Source organism: Chiloscyllium plagiosum, chromosome 51, assembly GCF_004010195.1.
Source record: "Chiloscyllium plagiosum isolate BGI_BamShark_2017 chromosome 51, ASM401019v2, whole genome shotgun sequence".
Taxonomy (NCBI): Eukaryota; Metazoa; Chordata; class Chondrichthyes; order Orectolobiformes; family Hemiscylliidae; genus Chiloscyllium; species Chiloscyllium plagiosum.
The window spans coordinates 4339281-4353459 of NC_057760.1; the positions used below are offsets into that span (position 1 = coordinate 4339281).

Genomic DNA, 14179 nt, shown 5'->3' on the forward strand with positions numbered 1-14179 from the left:
CTCAGCACCGCCTCCTTGACCTGCAATCTTCTTCCCCACCTCTCCGCCCCCACCCCTCTCTGGCCTATCACTCTCACCTTAACTTCCTTCCACCTATCGCATTCCCAACGCCTCTCCCCCAAGTCCATCCTCCCTATCTTTTATCTTAGCCTGCTTGGCACACCTTCCTCATTCCTGAAGAAGGGCTTATGCCCAAAACGTCAATTCTCCTGCTCCTTGGATGCTGCCTGACCTACTGCCCTTTTCCAGCAACACATTTTTCAGCTCTGATCACTGGGATTGGTTAATGGCTCCACTACTAGTGCACTATGTCACTTCTAGGACTAATGTTAAAGTCAAAGAGGGGGCATATAAATTGGCCAGAAAAAACAGCAAGCCTGAGGACTGGGAGAAATTTAACATTCAGCAGAGGACAAAGTATTTATTTTGAAGGGGAAAATACAGTATGAAAGTTTGCTTGCGGAAAAGATAAAAACTGATTGCAAAAGCTTCTATAGACATGTGAAGAGAAAAGGACTGGTGAAGATAAATGTAGGTCCCTTGCAATTAGGATCAGGTGAATTCATAATGGACAACAAAGAAATGGCAAATGAGTTGAACAAATTCTAAGGAGGACACAAATAACCTTTCAGAAATGGTAGGGGACAGACGGTCAAGCATGAAGGAGGAATTGAAGGTAATCCTTAGTGGTCAGGAAATGGTATTGGGGAAATTGACGGAATTAAAACCCAATAAATTCCCAGGGCCTGTTGCTCTGCATCCCAGAGTAGCCCTAGAAATAGCAGATGCATTGGTGATCATCTTCCAACATTCTGTAGACTGTGGAAGAGTTCCAATGGACTGGAGGATGGCTAATGTAACCCCACTTTTTAAAAAGGAAGAAGAGAGAAAATGGGGAATTGTAGATCAAGTAGCCTGATGTTGGTGGTGAGGAAAACGCTGGAGTCAATTATTAAGGATGTAATAACTGAGCATTTGAAAAGCAGTGACAGAATCAGCCCAGGTCAGCAGGGATTCACGAAAGGGAAATTGTGATTGACATATTTAAGGGGGTGGGTGGGATGATGGCTCAATGGTTAGCATTGTTGCCTCACAATGCCAAGGACTTGGGCTCAATTCTAGCCTTGGGCGACTGTCTGTGAGGAGTTTGCACATTCTCCCTGTATTTGCGTGAGTTTCCTGCCGGTGCTCTGGTTTCCTCCCACAGTCCAATGATGTGCAGGTCAGGTGAATTGGCCATGCTAAATTGCCCATAGTGCAATAGTCAGAGGGAAATGGGTCTGGGTGGGTTACTCTTCAGAGGGTCGGTGTGGACTTGTTGGACCGAAGGGCCTGTTCCCACACTGTAGGGAATCTAATTAAATCTTCTGGAATGTTTTGAGGATGTGACCGGTAGAGTGGGTAAGAGTGAATTAGTCGATGTTCATAGAATCATGTGTAACTAGACTTTCAACTTTAGATTCCCTACAATGCGGAATGAGGCCCATCAAGTCCACACCAATACTCCAAGGAGTAAACCAGAGCACCTGGAGGAAACCCACGCAGACACAGGGAGAATGTGCAAACTCCACCCGAGGCAGGAATTGAACTTGGGACCCTTATGCTGTAAGGCAGCAGTGCTAACCACGTAGCCACTGTGCCACCCATAGATTAGTAAGAAAAATTAAAGTTCATGGTATTGGAGGGGGTATATTGACATGGATAAAGAACTGGTTGACAGACAGAAGCAGAGATTTGAAATAAAAAGGTATTTTTTAGAGTGGCAGGCAGTGATGAGTTGGTGTACCACAGGCTTCAGTGCTGGGACCCCAGCTATTCACAGTATACATTAACAACTTGGATGAAGGAACTGAATCCTGTATCTCCAATTTTGCAGATGACACTTACCTGAGTGTGCTGTGAGGTGGATGGTAAGAGGCTGTAGGGTGACTTGGACAGACTGGCTCAGTTGGACAGGCTGGCTGAGTTGGCAAAAGCAATATAATGTGAATAAATGTGAGGTTATCCACTTTGGTCACAAAAACAGGAAGGCAGATTTTTATCTGAATGGTGGCAGTTTAGGATAAGGTGAGGTACAACAAGACCTGATGTCATGGTAGAACAGTCACTGAAGATTAGCATGCAGCTGCAGTAGGCAGGGTGGAAAGCTAATAGCATGCTGGCCTTCATGGCGAGAGGATTTGAGTGTTGGAGTGAGGATGTCTTGCTGCAGTTATACAGGAACTTGATGAGGCCACACCTTGAGTATTGTGTGCTGTTTTGTGCCTGAGGAAGGACATTCTTGCTATTGAGGAAGTTCAGCAAAGGTTCACCAGACTGACTCCTGGGATGGCAGGACTGATGAATGAGGAAAGACTAGATCAACTGAGCTTGTACTTACTGGAATTTAGAAGAATGAATAGGGATCTCATAGAAACCTGATGGGACTGGACAGGCTAGATACAGGTAGTATGTTCGCAATATTGGGGAAGTCCAGAACTAGGGGTCACAGTCTAAGAATAAGGGGTAAGCCATTCAGGACTGACATGAGGAAGAATTTCTTCACGTTGAGAGTTGCGAACCTCTGGAATTCTCTCCCACAGGAAGTTCATTGCATATATTCAAGAGCGAGCAGGACGTGGCCCTAGAGGCTAAAAGGATCAAAGGGTATAGGGAGAAAGTGGGAATGGGATTCTGAAATTGTATGATCAGTCACGATCATATTGAATGGTAGTGCAGGCTCAAAGGGCCAAATGACCTACTCTATGTTTCTAAGATAGAATGTGATCTTGATAGATTTTGATCTTTTCACATCCAGCAAATCCTATATTCTTCACTATATCATTTACATCCAATAATTTCAAAAATAACTCAATCACATAGCCTCTGAGTGCTCACTTTTTAAAAATTGCTTAAGGGATATGCCACTATTTATTGCCTACCAGCAATAAAGAGGGCAACTAAGGGTCAACTACATTGCTGTGGGTCTGGAGCCACATGCAGGTCAGAATGTGTAAGGATGGCAGTTTTTCCAACCTAAAGAACATTAGCGAACCAGATAGTATCTACAATAATGGTTATAAATAAGCCTTTTATTCCATATTTTTCTCTTTATAGTGACTTCAAATTCCACCATCTATCATAGTCGAGATTACCACTGCATCAATTTGCTTTGCTTACATTAGCAGATGCAGAGTTTCAATTACTGAAGACTATTTTGTACAGGACCCTTGCAACCATGAAATTCCTGGGCCAAACAAAAATGAATACACAGTGCTTAACAAAAAGCCTTACAACAGGCAGCGAACCCCTTGTTTCTGTATAAACTGTGAATCCAGTTGCAGACTGCAGTCACGTGCATGCTCACATCCAAGGCAAATGGAGCTCAATTCTTTAATGCAGCAAGATGACCTCATCATAATTAATGAATAGAAAGGGACACTTAAGCAAAATGGCCTCAACTCAATAATGTACACAGAGAAAGGATTTGTTGCAATGGGACAGGGCGAGAGTGTGAGGCATTAACTAGAGAGCAGTAATTTTGAGACAGAAACTGAGAAGTAATCAAAGATCTGCATGAAGCAGGGGAAAGAGAAACTAGTGGAAGATTTATACTCCTTTGGGAGCTTCTGACAACCAGCTAAGGGAAAATAAGGAAAGATATTGTGAACCAAATGAAGCAACTGTGGATTTAGAGACTGTGAAAGCATAAGCTGGTGTTTAAAGGCAGGACAGACCTGAGAAAGGGAGTGAACACTGATAAGGAAGGGGTTTGGAGATCCAGGGACGGAAATGTGTTAACACATGATCCTGAAACCTTTAAACAAAAGAAATGACAAACTTAAAACCAATAAACTGATGAACGAGGCAAATTGCACCAACTACGCTTGTATATTTCATGATGTGGAGGTGCCGGTGTTGGATAGGGTGGGGAAAATGAGAAGTCACAGGGCACCAGGTTATAGTCCAACAGGTTTATTTGAAATCACAAGCTTTCTGAGTGCTGCTTCTTTATCAGGTGAATTCAGAGCACTCAGAAAGCTTGTGACTTCAAATAAACCTGTTGGACTATAAACTGGTGTCCTGTGACTTCTCACCTTATAGATTTCACTTTGGAACTTCAGTATGACCAAGATACACATTCCTATGTGTTACTGTTTTTTTCCCCAAATATCCAGCAAAGAAACAAAGAGGAGACAGGAAAGCAGACAAGACATATTGAATGGAACTGAGCCCAGAGATCCAGCGCTCACTGATTGAAGTCACAACCAGTGGTTAAACTATGTCATGATGCCATTCTGCTTTCATTTCAGGGATTTAACTAAATGTCAGAGGTCGTGTTTAATCTGTAATCTGGTACTGTCCTGGAGTTTATGAGACATCCACTCCATTCAGAATATTTGATGTCACCTCAAAGGTGTAGAAAGTCCTCTGAGCAGAGATTAAATGGACAATGGATTTAACTGTCAGTGAGTATCAGAGACAAAACCCAACAACTGAAGTCTCCAAGATAGGAAACCAGGTAGCTGCAGTGGGGGAAGCTATTTAAAGTAGACTGGAACTGATGTCTTGCATCCCTATTTCGATGTGATATTGGTCAGTACATTGCAATTTTCTTTTCTTATTATTCCTCATGTCCTAATTACGCACCCCCATCCTCAATAAATTGCAGCATTTACTATTTGAATTTATTCTTTCTCAACCAAACCAAATCTGTGAAAATCTTTACCTCCTCTCTTCTCTTGAGGCTTTGAAAGCAAAATTTGGCATTGCATGAATGTTGGTAGTACCCTGTATTCTAGGTCACCACCTGAGTATATCAGCAACAATTATAGGTAAGAGAACCAGTGCAGGCACAATGGGCCAAATGGCCTGCTTCTGCACTGTAACAATGCTGTGATTCTGTGTCCCACTTTGATTATTTCCTGGACACATGCCCTCCTTAGCTTTGAGAAAGGTCTACCATAATTTCATTGATACGTGAGAAAGCAACAAGGAAAATTCAAAAACTTCAATACCCAATTCAAACGTTACATGAGTACACAATAGGCATTCACCTTACCTGCATCATTGGCTGAATTATTATCATAATCCCATGCTTCCAGTATCAGGGAGTAGGATCTCTGAAAATCAGAAGGAGCATTTTATCAAAGAGCAGCCATGCCCTGAAAATAATTACTCAATAGTGTTACGACGTGGGGTAAACCCCTTTGCTATTTTAAACCTAACACACAGAGAAGCTCACCTCATGCCGTACTCAAGAGGCAAAGAACCCATCCTAGATCTTACTATTTAAAGTAAATATTAATAATTTTATTCTTTAAGCCAACAGAGAACATTAAAACAACAACTTTTTACAACTCCTTTCTCTTAAAACCATCTTTTACCTCCCACTCTACAATACTGGTCTGATTTTAAAAAACTCCGATTAAGATTTACAAAAATTAGCCATGCTTCAAAACCAGCCAGCTTTGTCAATTCTCCTCTGTACATTTTCCTCTGGGTTTTCCTGGGTCGTCTTTTCTTCGGTCTTTTGCTGCACAACATTTCTCATGGACAAATACCTTTCAGAGAGCTATTCGGCTAGTAGTCTATACTTGTTGATGCTCTTAGACAATAGATAACAGGTGCAGGAGTAGGCCATTCAGCCCTTTGAGCCAGCACCACCATTCATTATGATCATGGCTGATCATCCACAATCAGTATCCTGTTCCTGCCTTATCCCCATAACCTTGATTCACTATCTTTAAGAGCTCTATCCATCTCTTTCTTGAAAGTATGCAGAGACTTGGCTTCCACTGCCTTCTGTGGCAGAGCGTTCCATATATCCACTACTCTCTGGGTGAAGAAGTTTCTCCTCAACTCTGTTCTAAATGGCCTACCACTTATTTTTAAACTGTCCTCTGGTTCTGGACTCACCCATCAGTGGAAACATGCTTCCTGCCTCCAGAGTGTCCAATCCTTTAATAATCTTATACATCCCAATCAGATCCCCTCTCAGCCTTCTAAACTCAAGCGTATACAAGCCCAGTCGCTCCAGTCTTTCAACACATGATAGTCCCACCATTCCGGAAATTGACCTTGTGAACCTACGCTGCACTCCCTCAATAGCCAGAGTGTCCTTCTTCAAATTTGTAGGCCAAAACTGCACATAATACTCCAGGTGCGGTCTCATCAGGGTCCTGTACAGCTACAGAAGGACGTCTTTGCTCCTATACTCAATTTTGCCTGTTATGAAGGCCAGCATGCTGTTAGATTTCTTCACTGCCTGCTATACCTACATGCTTGCTTTCATTGACTGATGTACAAGAACATCTAGATCTCATTGTACTTCCCCTTTACCTAACTTGACTCCATTTAGATAGTAATCTGCCTTCCTGTTCTTGCCACCAAAGTGGATAACCATACATTTATCCACATTAAACTGCATCTGCCATGCATCCGTCCACTCACCTAGCCTGTCCAAGTGACCCTGTATTCTCATAACATCCTCTTCACATTTCACCCTGCCACCCAGCTTTGTGTCATCAGCAAATTTGCTAATATTACTTTTAATGACGTCATCTATATCATTTAATATATATTGTAAAAGCTGCAGTCCCAGCACTGAACCTTGTCTTACCCCACTGGTCACTGCCTAACATTCCAAAAGGGACCCGTTTATCACTACTCTTTGCTTCCTGTCAATTTTCAATCCAAGTCAGTACCTTGCTCCTAATACCATGTGCCCTAATTTTGCTCACTAATCTCTTATGTGGGACCTTATCAAAGGCTTTCTGAAAATCCAGGTACATTACATTCACTGGCTCTCCCTTGTCCATTTTCATAGTTACATCCTCAAAAAATTGCAAAAGATTAGTCAAGCACGATTTCCCCTTCGTAAATCCATGCTAACTCTGACCTATCCTGTTACTGCTATCCAAATGAGTCATAATTTTATAATTGACTCCAACATCTTTCCCACCACTGACATCAGGCTAACCAGTCTATAATTCCCTGTTTTCTCTCTCCCTCCCTTCTTGAAAAGTCGGATAACATTAGCCACCCTCCAATCTGCAGGAACTGATCTTGAATCGGTAGAACATTGGAAAATGATTACCAACGCGTCCACGATTTCTGGAGCTACCTCCTTAAGTACCCTGGGATGCAGACCAACAGGTTCCAGAAACTTATCAGCCTTCAGACCTAACAGTTTATCCAACATCATTTCTTGCCTAATATAAATTCCCTTCAGTTCATCCATTACCCCAGGTCCTTCAGCCACTATTACATCTGGAGATTGCGTCTGTCTTCCCCAGTGAAGACAGATCCAAAGTACCTATTCAATTCTTCTGCCATTTCCTTGTTCCCCATTATAGATTCGCTCATTTCTGTCTTCAAGGGCCCAATTTTTGTCTTAACCATTTTTTTTCTTTTCACATACCTAAAAAAGCTTTTACTATCCTCCTTTATATTTTTGGCCAATTTGCCTTCGTACCTCATGTTTTCTCCATGTATTGCCTTTTTAGTTATCCTCTGTTGCTCAGTAAAAGTTTCCCAGCCTCTGCTTCCTGCTCATCTTTGCTATGTTATGCTTTTTCACTTTTATTTTTTATACAGATCTTAACTTCCCTCATCAGTCACGGCCGCCCCTGCCTCCCCTTAGGATCTTTCTTCCTCTTTGGAATGAACTGATCTTGCACCTTCTGCATTTTATCCAGAAATACCTGCCATTGTGGTTCCACTGCCATCCCTGTTCAGGCATTGAACCATTGAACTTTGGCCAGCTCCTCCCTCATAGCTCCATAGTTCCCTTTGTTCAACTGCAATACTGACACTCCCGATTCTCCCTTCTCCCTCTCAAATTGCGATTAAAACTTATCATATTATGGTCACTACTTCCTAATGGCTCCTTTACTTCGAGGTCCCTGATCGAACCGGTTCATTGCACAACACCAGATCCAGAATTGCTTTCTCCCTGGTCGGCTCCAGTACAAGCTGTTCTAAGAATCCATCTCGGAGGCACTCCACAAACTCCCTTACTTGGGGTCCAGTACCATCCTGATTCTCCCAGTCAACCTGCATGTTGAAATCCCCATAACAACTGTAGTAATACCTTTGCAAAAGGCCAATTTCAACTCCTTACTCAACTTACACCCTACATCCAGACTACTGTTGGGGGCTTGTAGATAATTCCCATTAGGGTCTTTCTACCCTTAGAATTTCTCAGCTCTATCCATACTGACTCTAAATCTCCTGATTCTATGTCTCCCTTCACAAGGGACTGGATATCATTCCTCACCAACAGGGCCACCCCACCCCCTCTGCCAGTCAGTCTATCCCTGCGATAGCACGTATAGCCTTGAATATTCATTTCCCAGGCCTTGTCCAGTTGAAGCCACGTCTCCGTTATTCCCATAACATCTCACCTGCCAATTTCCAACTGAGCCTCAAGCTCATCCATCTTATTTCTTATGCTTCGTGCATTCATATACAATATTCTAAAATTGATACTCACCTCACCCTTCCTATCAATCCCTGTTTCACTTGACCATACTGTATGATCCCTCCTTGAGTTTTCTGCTCCATTGATTCTGTTGCCTTTCTTAACTTCTCTTAATCTCACTTTCCCTTTAACTTCCTTCTTAAATTTCCAGTTTGTCCCCTCCACCCCCACTACTTAGTTTAAACACCCCTGTGTTGGAGTGGCAAATCTACCTGCCAGAATGCTGGTCCCCCACCTATTAAGATGCAACCCTCTTGTATAATTTATCCTTACCGCTAAACATACCCCAGTGATCCAAGAATTTAAATCCTTGCTTCCTGTACCAGTGCCTCAGCCACACATTCAAGTCCATTATCTCCCTGTTCCTGCTATGTCCAGCCTGTGGAACTGGAAGCAAACCGGAGATAACCACCCTGGAAGTCAAGCTTTTCAGCCTTCTTCCGAATTCTCTGATGTCCCACTGTAGAATGTCCCTCCTCTTCTTTCCGGTGTCATTTATGCCGACATGCACCACCACCTCTGGCTCTTCACCTTCGCCCTTGAGGATTTCCTGCACTCTGTTGGTGATGTCCTGGACCCTGGCACCAGGAAGGCAACACACCATCCTCAAATCCTGCCTGTTGCTGCAGAAACCCTTTTCGGTCCCTCTCACTATGGAGTCCCCTATTACCATGGCTCTGCATGATGTCTGACTTCTCGGCTCTGCCTCCACGCCAATTTTTGATTGGACCTGTCCACCTCTCAGACTCGCAGTGTCGTCTGTCTTGACAGTTTCCAAGAGATTCAACCTGTTCACGAGAGGTATTTCCCCCGGGGTCTGTTGTACTTGAATCATCTCTTCCTTCCTCATCATCATCTCCCTTCTCTCTTCTGATATGCTCGGTGTGATGATCTTGCTGACGATCCTGTCCAGAAAACTCTTGTTCTCTTGGATAAACCTGAGGTCATCTAGTTCTTTCTTCAGTGCTGCAACATGCTCCTTCAGAAGCTGAATGTGTACACACTTTCCACAGCTATAGGAGCCAGAGACACCATCAGTGTCCCTGACCTCCCACATCATGCACACAGCACACTGAATCAGCTTGGCAGTCATGTCTTCACCCTCTTTAACTGTGGTGTAATCTCCTCACTCAGCCTCTTTGCCGAAGGCTCTCACTTTTCTCACCAGACACTTCCCTCAACCCCCTTTTTTGCTGCTAGTCTGTGCTGTTTGCTGTTCTCTTTGCTGATCTCTCCTAAATTACTTCAAAATATTTGATTTTAATACCTGAAAGCATTGGATCATTTCATTGGTTTGATGTCATCCCAAACAGTGAAATTCAAATTTGGTTGGATTTTTGCATCTGAGCTATAATTTAAACTGGGCTTTTGCCCGAAACGTCGATTTTACTGCTCCTCGAATGCTGCCTGAACTGCTGGGCTCTTCCAGCACCACTAATCCAGAATATAATTTAAACTGATTGGCCAAATTTGAATTTATTTTTTGTTCAATGGCAACACAACTCCAGCTATTCGTTTCAACCAAATGTTACATTTTTACCTTGTCCACGACACTTTGTGCTTTCAGTCAGTCCTTGCTAGCATCCTCTCTCTCTTAAAGGTTCAATACACACCTATACCTTGATAACAATTGGTTAGTCAATGAATTCCATTGGCACCGGCTCGAATGTGGCAAAAAAGACTCCTGTGGATGATAACCCCAACTTGCCTTCCCCCTCAACTGATGGATCAGTGTTCCTCCCTATTGATCATCATTTGGGAGAGGGTCAAGGGCACAAATTGTACCCTGGATGGGGGACTTCACTGACATTCACTAAGAATGGCTCACCAGCAGAACTACTGATCAGGCTGATCTAGTCCTAAAAGACATAACTGCCACACTGGTTCTGCAAAAGGTAAAAATGGGTCCAACTAAAAAAGTAAAACTCTCATCCTCACTGACCTGGCTGATGGTGTTGCATCTGTTTATGACAATATTGATAGGAGTGGCTAGTGAACAATTCACCTGAAGATGAAGTTCTATCTTCTCACAGAGGATACCCTCTAACATCTGCGTAGCACTAACACTCTGCTAAGTGGGATAAATTTTAGACATGTATGTAGCATCTCAAAAATGGGCAACAGTGAGACATTTAACACATCAATAGCAGAATTGTGTTCAGCCACAACCCTTAATTTCATGGCCTGGTGCATCACCCTTCTATTGTTATGATCAACACTGGTTCATTGAAAAGTCCAGGTGGCCATCTCAGCAGCAACACCACATTTAGCTAAAAATGAGATGTCAACTTGGTGAAGCTATAACACATATTACTGGAGTGCCAAACAGTGAAGCATAATGACATAGCTGAGTGATCAGACAACCAACAAATCAGATCAATCCCATCCTCAACGATAGGGAGCCCAGCACATCAGTGAAAAAGATAAGGCTGAAACATTTGCAACAATATTCATCTAAAAATACTGAGTGGGTAACACAACTCAGCATCCTCTAGCATCATAAATGCCAAGCTTCTGCTGATTTCCTTCACCCCATGTGATATCGAAAAATGGCTGAAGGCATTAAATACTGAAAGGACTATGGGCCTGGTCAATATTCCAGTCACAAAATTGAAGACTTGTGCCTCAGAACTAGTCATGGATATAGCCAAGCTGTTCCAGGACAGCTATAATACTGCTATCTATTTGATGATTTGAAAATAGCTCAGGTATGTCCTGTACACAAAAAAGTAAGAAAATCTAGCCCAGCTAAATACTGCCCAATTACTCCACCCTCAAAGTGATGGAAGGAGTCATCAACAGTGCTACCAAGTGTTACTTATATTTTAACACTGACATGGTGAGCAAATTGTAGACCCTTCCCAAGCTGGAACGCTCACTCATAAAAGGAAAGGATTTTGAATATCTCTCAAACTCTAGTTCATTAGAACAGTAGTGCCTGACTATTTGCAGATAAGTCTTTGCATGCAGTGCCCATTGTTTCCTATTCATTTTTGGGATATGGGTGTCACTGGCTGAACCAGCATTTATTCCCTAAACTTAATTGCCCAGAGGTTAAGTCAGACCTAGCCACATATCTGTGGGACTGGAGTTACATACAGGCCAGACCAAATAAGTATGACAGATTTGTTTTCCTGAAGGAGATTATTGAACCAGATGAGTTTTTTTACACAGAAATCAGCAGACTTCTTCTTCTATGTCTTTATTCAATTCAAATGTAATCATTGGCCATGGTGGAATTTGAACCCCTATCCCAAGAATATTAACCTTGGCCTCTGAATGACTAGTTCAGTACCATTACCCCTATACCACCACTTCCCCTCCCATGGACAAACAGATCTGAATTTACAACTTGGTTGCTTCATGAGAATTTTATGAAGCACCTTACAATCACTGAATAACTTCTTTCACACACTCCATTACTGAAGGGGCATTTTGCCACTGTGCTCATTACCAGATGCATATTTTCACAAATATCTCTCAATTCATCATTGGCAAATTCCAACTCATTGTCAGTGAGGAATTTAGCCTGAAGTGTTTCCATTGTAATAAAGTTAGAGCCGAAGTTTAGAATGCTGCAAGTTGCAAGGGATGTCTCTGGGGCTCAGAGTTCATAAGAGAGAGTCTGAAAAGGGAACGCAAAAGGACAACGCCACTGATCAAATTGTAGTTTTAACTGCAACTAAGGGACCAGAGTTAGACTCTGTTCTGAGCACAGGGAGGGGAAAAAGTGAGGACTGTAGATGTTGGAGATCAGAGTCAAAAAGTGTCGTGCTGGAAAAGCACAGCTGGTCAGGCATCATCTGAGGAGCAGGAGAATCGACGGTTCGAGCATAAGCTCTTCATCAGAAATGTTCTTCCTGATGAAGAGTTTATGCTCAAACTGTCGACTCTCCTGCTCCTCAGATGCTGCCTGACCAGCTGTGCTTTTCCAGCACCACACCTTTTGACTGTGAGTACAGATAGTGAGAGATATAAAGCAAGTTTGTCAAAAGAGAAGATAACCCCTTTTTCTTCATATATGCAGCTAAGCCCCTAACTATATGAAGGAGCTTCCTTTTGCTGGAGAATGATCTTGTTTTCTTCTGGAGATTTTACTAAAAGCAAACCTATTAGTAAATGGAATTAGTTCCATTGCACAACTGCAATGCGACGCCTTACTTGAAACAGTGGCAGTGAGAATAGTTAAGAAATGATCCATGCACACAATGGATTACTCCTGGGTAATGAGTGAAGGTTATAAACCCTACAGGATATTATAGAATTCTAAGTTATAAACTTGCCACTGGCAAAAGATAATTTGTTGCAACAATGAATTATTTTTCATGTTAATTACACAAAATTCCAAAGTGCTTCTTCTAACCTTAGTTTATCAGTCAGGTAAGTTGGGGACTTTGAATAGCTTCACATTGGTGGCGGCTCCGGGAATAGCTTGATTTCCAGTGCACCACCTCAGTGGGTTGTGAAATTATGAAATGTCTCCTTAAGTATTTGCTGTTCATTTACCATTTTCCCTTCTTACCTGGTCCCAGGCAACAAACAGTCATTAAAAATGGGAGCAATATCTTACCGGCCACGCAAAACGAAAGGGGACTCTGATGCTGCCGGCATTTTCATCACTGTTTTTGCTTTTGAAAGAAAATGAATTGCCACCTAAAATGGAGCTGGAACCTGTTCCCAGGATGCAAGGTCCCCCAGGAAGCACCCAGACTTGGTAATGCTTGAGGCAGACATGAAAACGTGTGTCACATTCATCTTGTGTGCAGCGGGAATGGGGAGTTTCCCGCTCACCATCACAACAGATGCCACTGTGAAGCTCGCCATTGTGATTCTGCATCAATATAATTTGAAGCTCAAAAGTCCCAGCTGCATGAGGAATCTGCAAAAGAGAATAAAATTGTATTAGGAGGGGCAACCAGGATTGTCCAATAGGGAACTGGCCTTTGAATCAAATTTATAGAAGATGGAAGACAGTGGTCATTCAGAGAAGAACACATGGATTACTAGACAAACTGAAGCCTCTTCAGGCTGTTCAGCTATTTCTCTAGCACCTACCCAATTTGTGTACATATTCCTGACTTAACAAATATCTATCACCTTCAGTTTTGACATTTCAATTGATCTTGATTTTCAATAGCCTTCTGGTGGGTCAGAATTCCAGATTTTCAACAGACCTTCATGTGAAGAAATCCTTCCTGACTTCACACCCAAATAGACTTGACGTTGATTTTAGACCTCACTTCATTGTTCTGGACTCCCCCACCACAGGAAACTGTCCTCAATAGCTCATTTCAATCACTCTTTTAAAGCTACCTTGTACATCCAGTTTGCAAAACATTACTCTTTTATCCCTTGCTACAATTGCTAACTTTGAATGGACCTCTCCAGTGCAAGGGATACAGCAACCCAAAAAGGTAGCTCACCACCACCTTCTCATGGGAAGTTTGGGATTGGCATTAAATGCTGGCCCAACTGGCGAGACCCACATTCCAGGAAAGAATTTAAAAAATGAAAATGGTTGAGTTGTCATTTTTCTGAATTATTGTCTTTTTCATGTTTGGTCTCCCTTGGTCAATGTTGAGAGTGCGGTGCTGGGAAAGCACAGCAGGTCAGGCAGCATTCAAGGAGCAGGAGAATCAACGTTTCAGACATAAGCACTTCATCAGGAATGAAGCTTGTAGGCTGTGGGGGGGGGGGGGCAGGGCTGAGAGATAA

At 42.6% G+C, this 14179-nt stretch overlaps 1 protein-coding gene across 4 annotated transcripts in view; it reads right to left on the reverse strand.

Annotated features, from left to right (window-relative positions):
• Positions 1–14179, reverse strand: part of LOC122544785 (protein jagged-1b) — an 83477-nt gene that overhangs the window by 65522 nt on the left and 3776 nt on the right. For all 4 annotated transcript variants that reach the window (XM_043684116.1, XM_043684115.1, XM_043684114.1 and 1 more), the window contains exons 2-3: positions 13035–13343; positions 5042–5102 (exon numbers count right to left, since the gene is read on the reverse strand). In XM_043684116.1, the coding sequence (XP_043540051.1) occupies positions 5042–5102; positions 13035–13343 (370 nt within the window). The remainder of the gene's footprint in view (positions 1–5041; positions 5103–13034; positions 13344–14179) is intronic.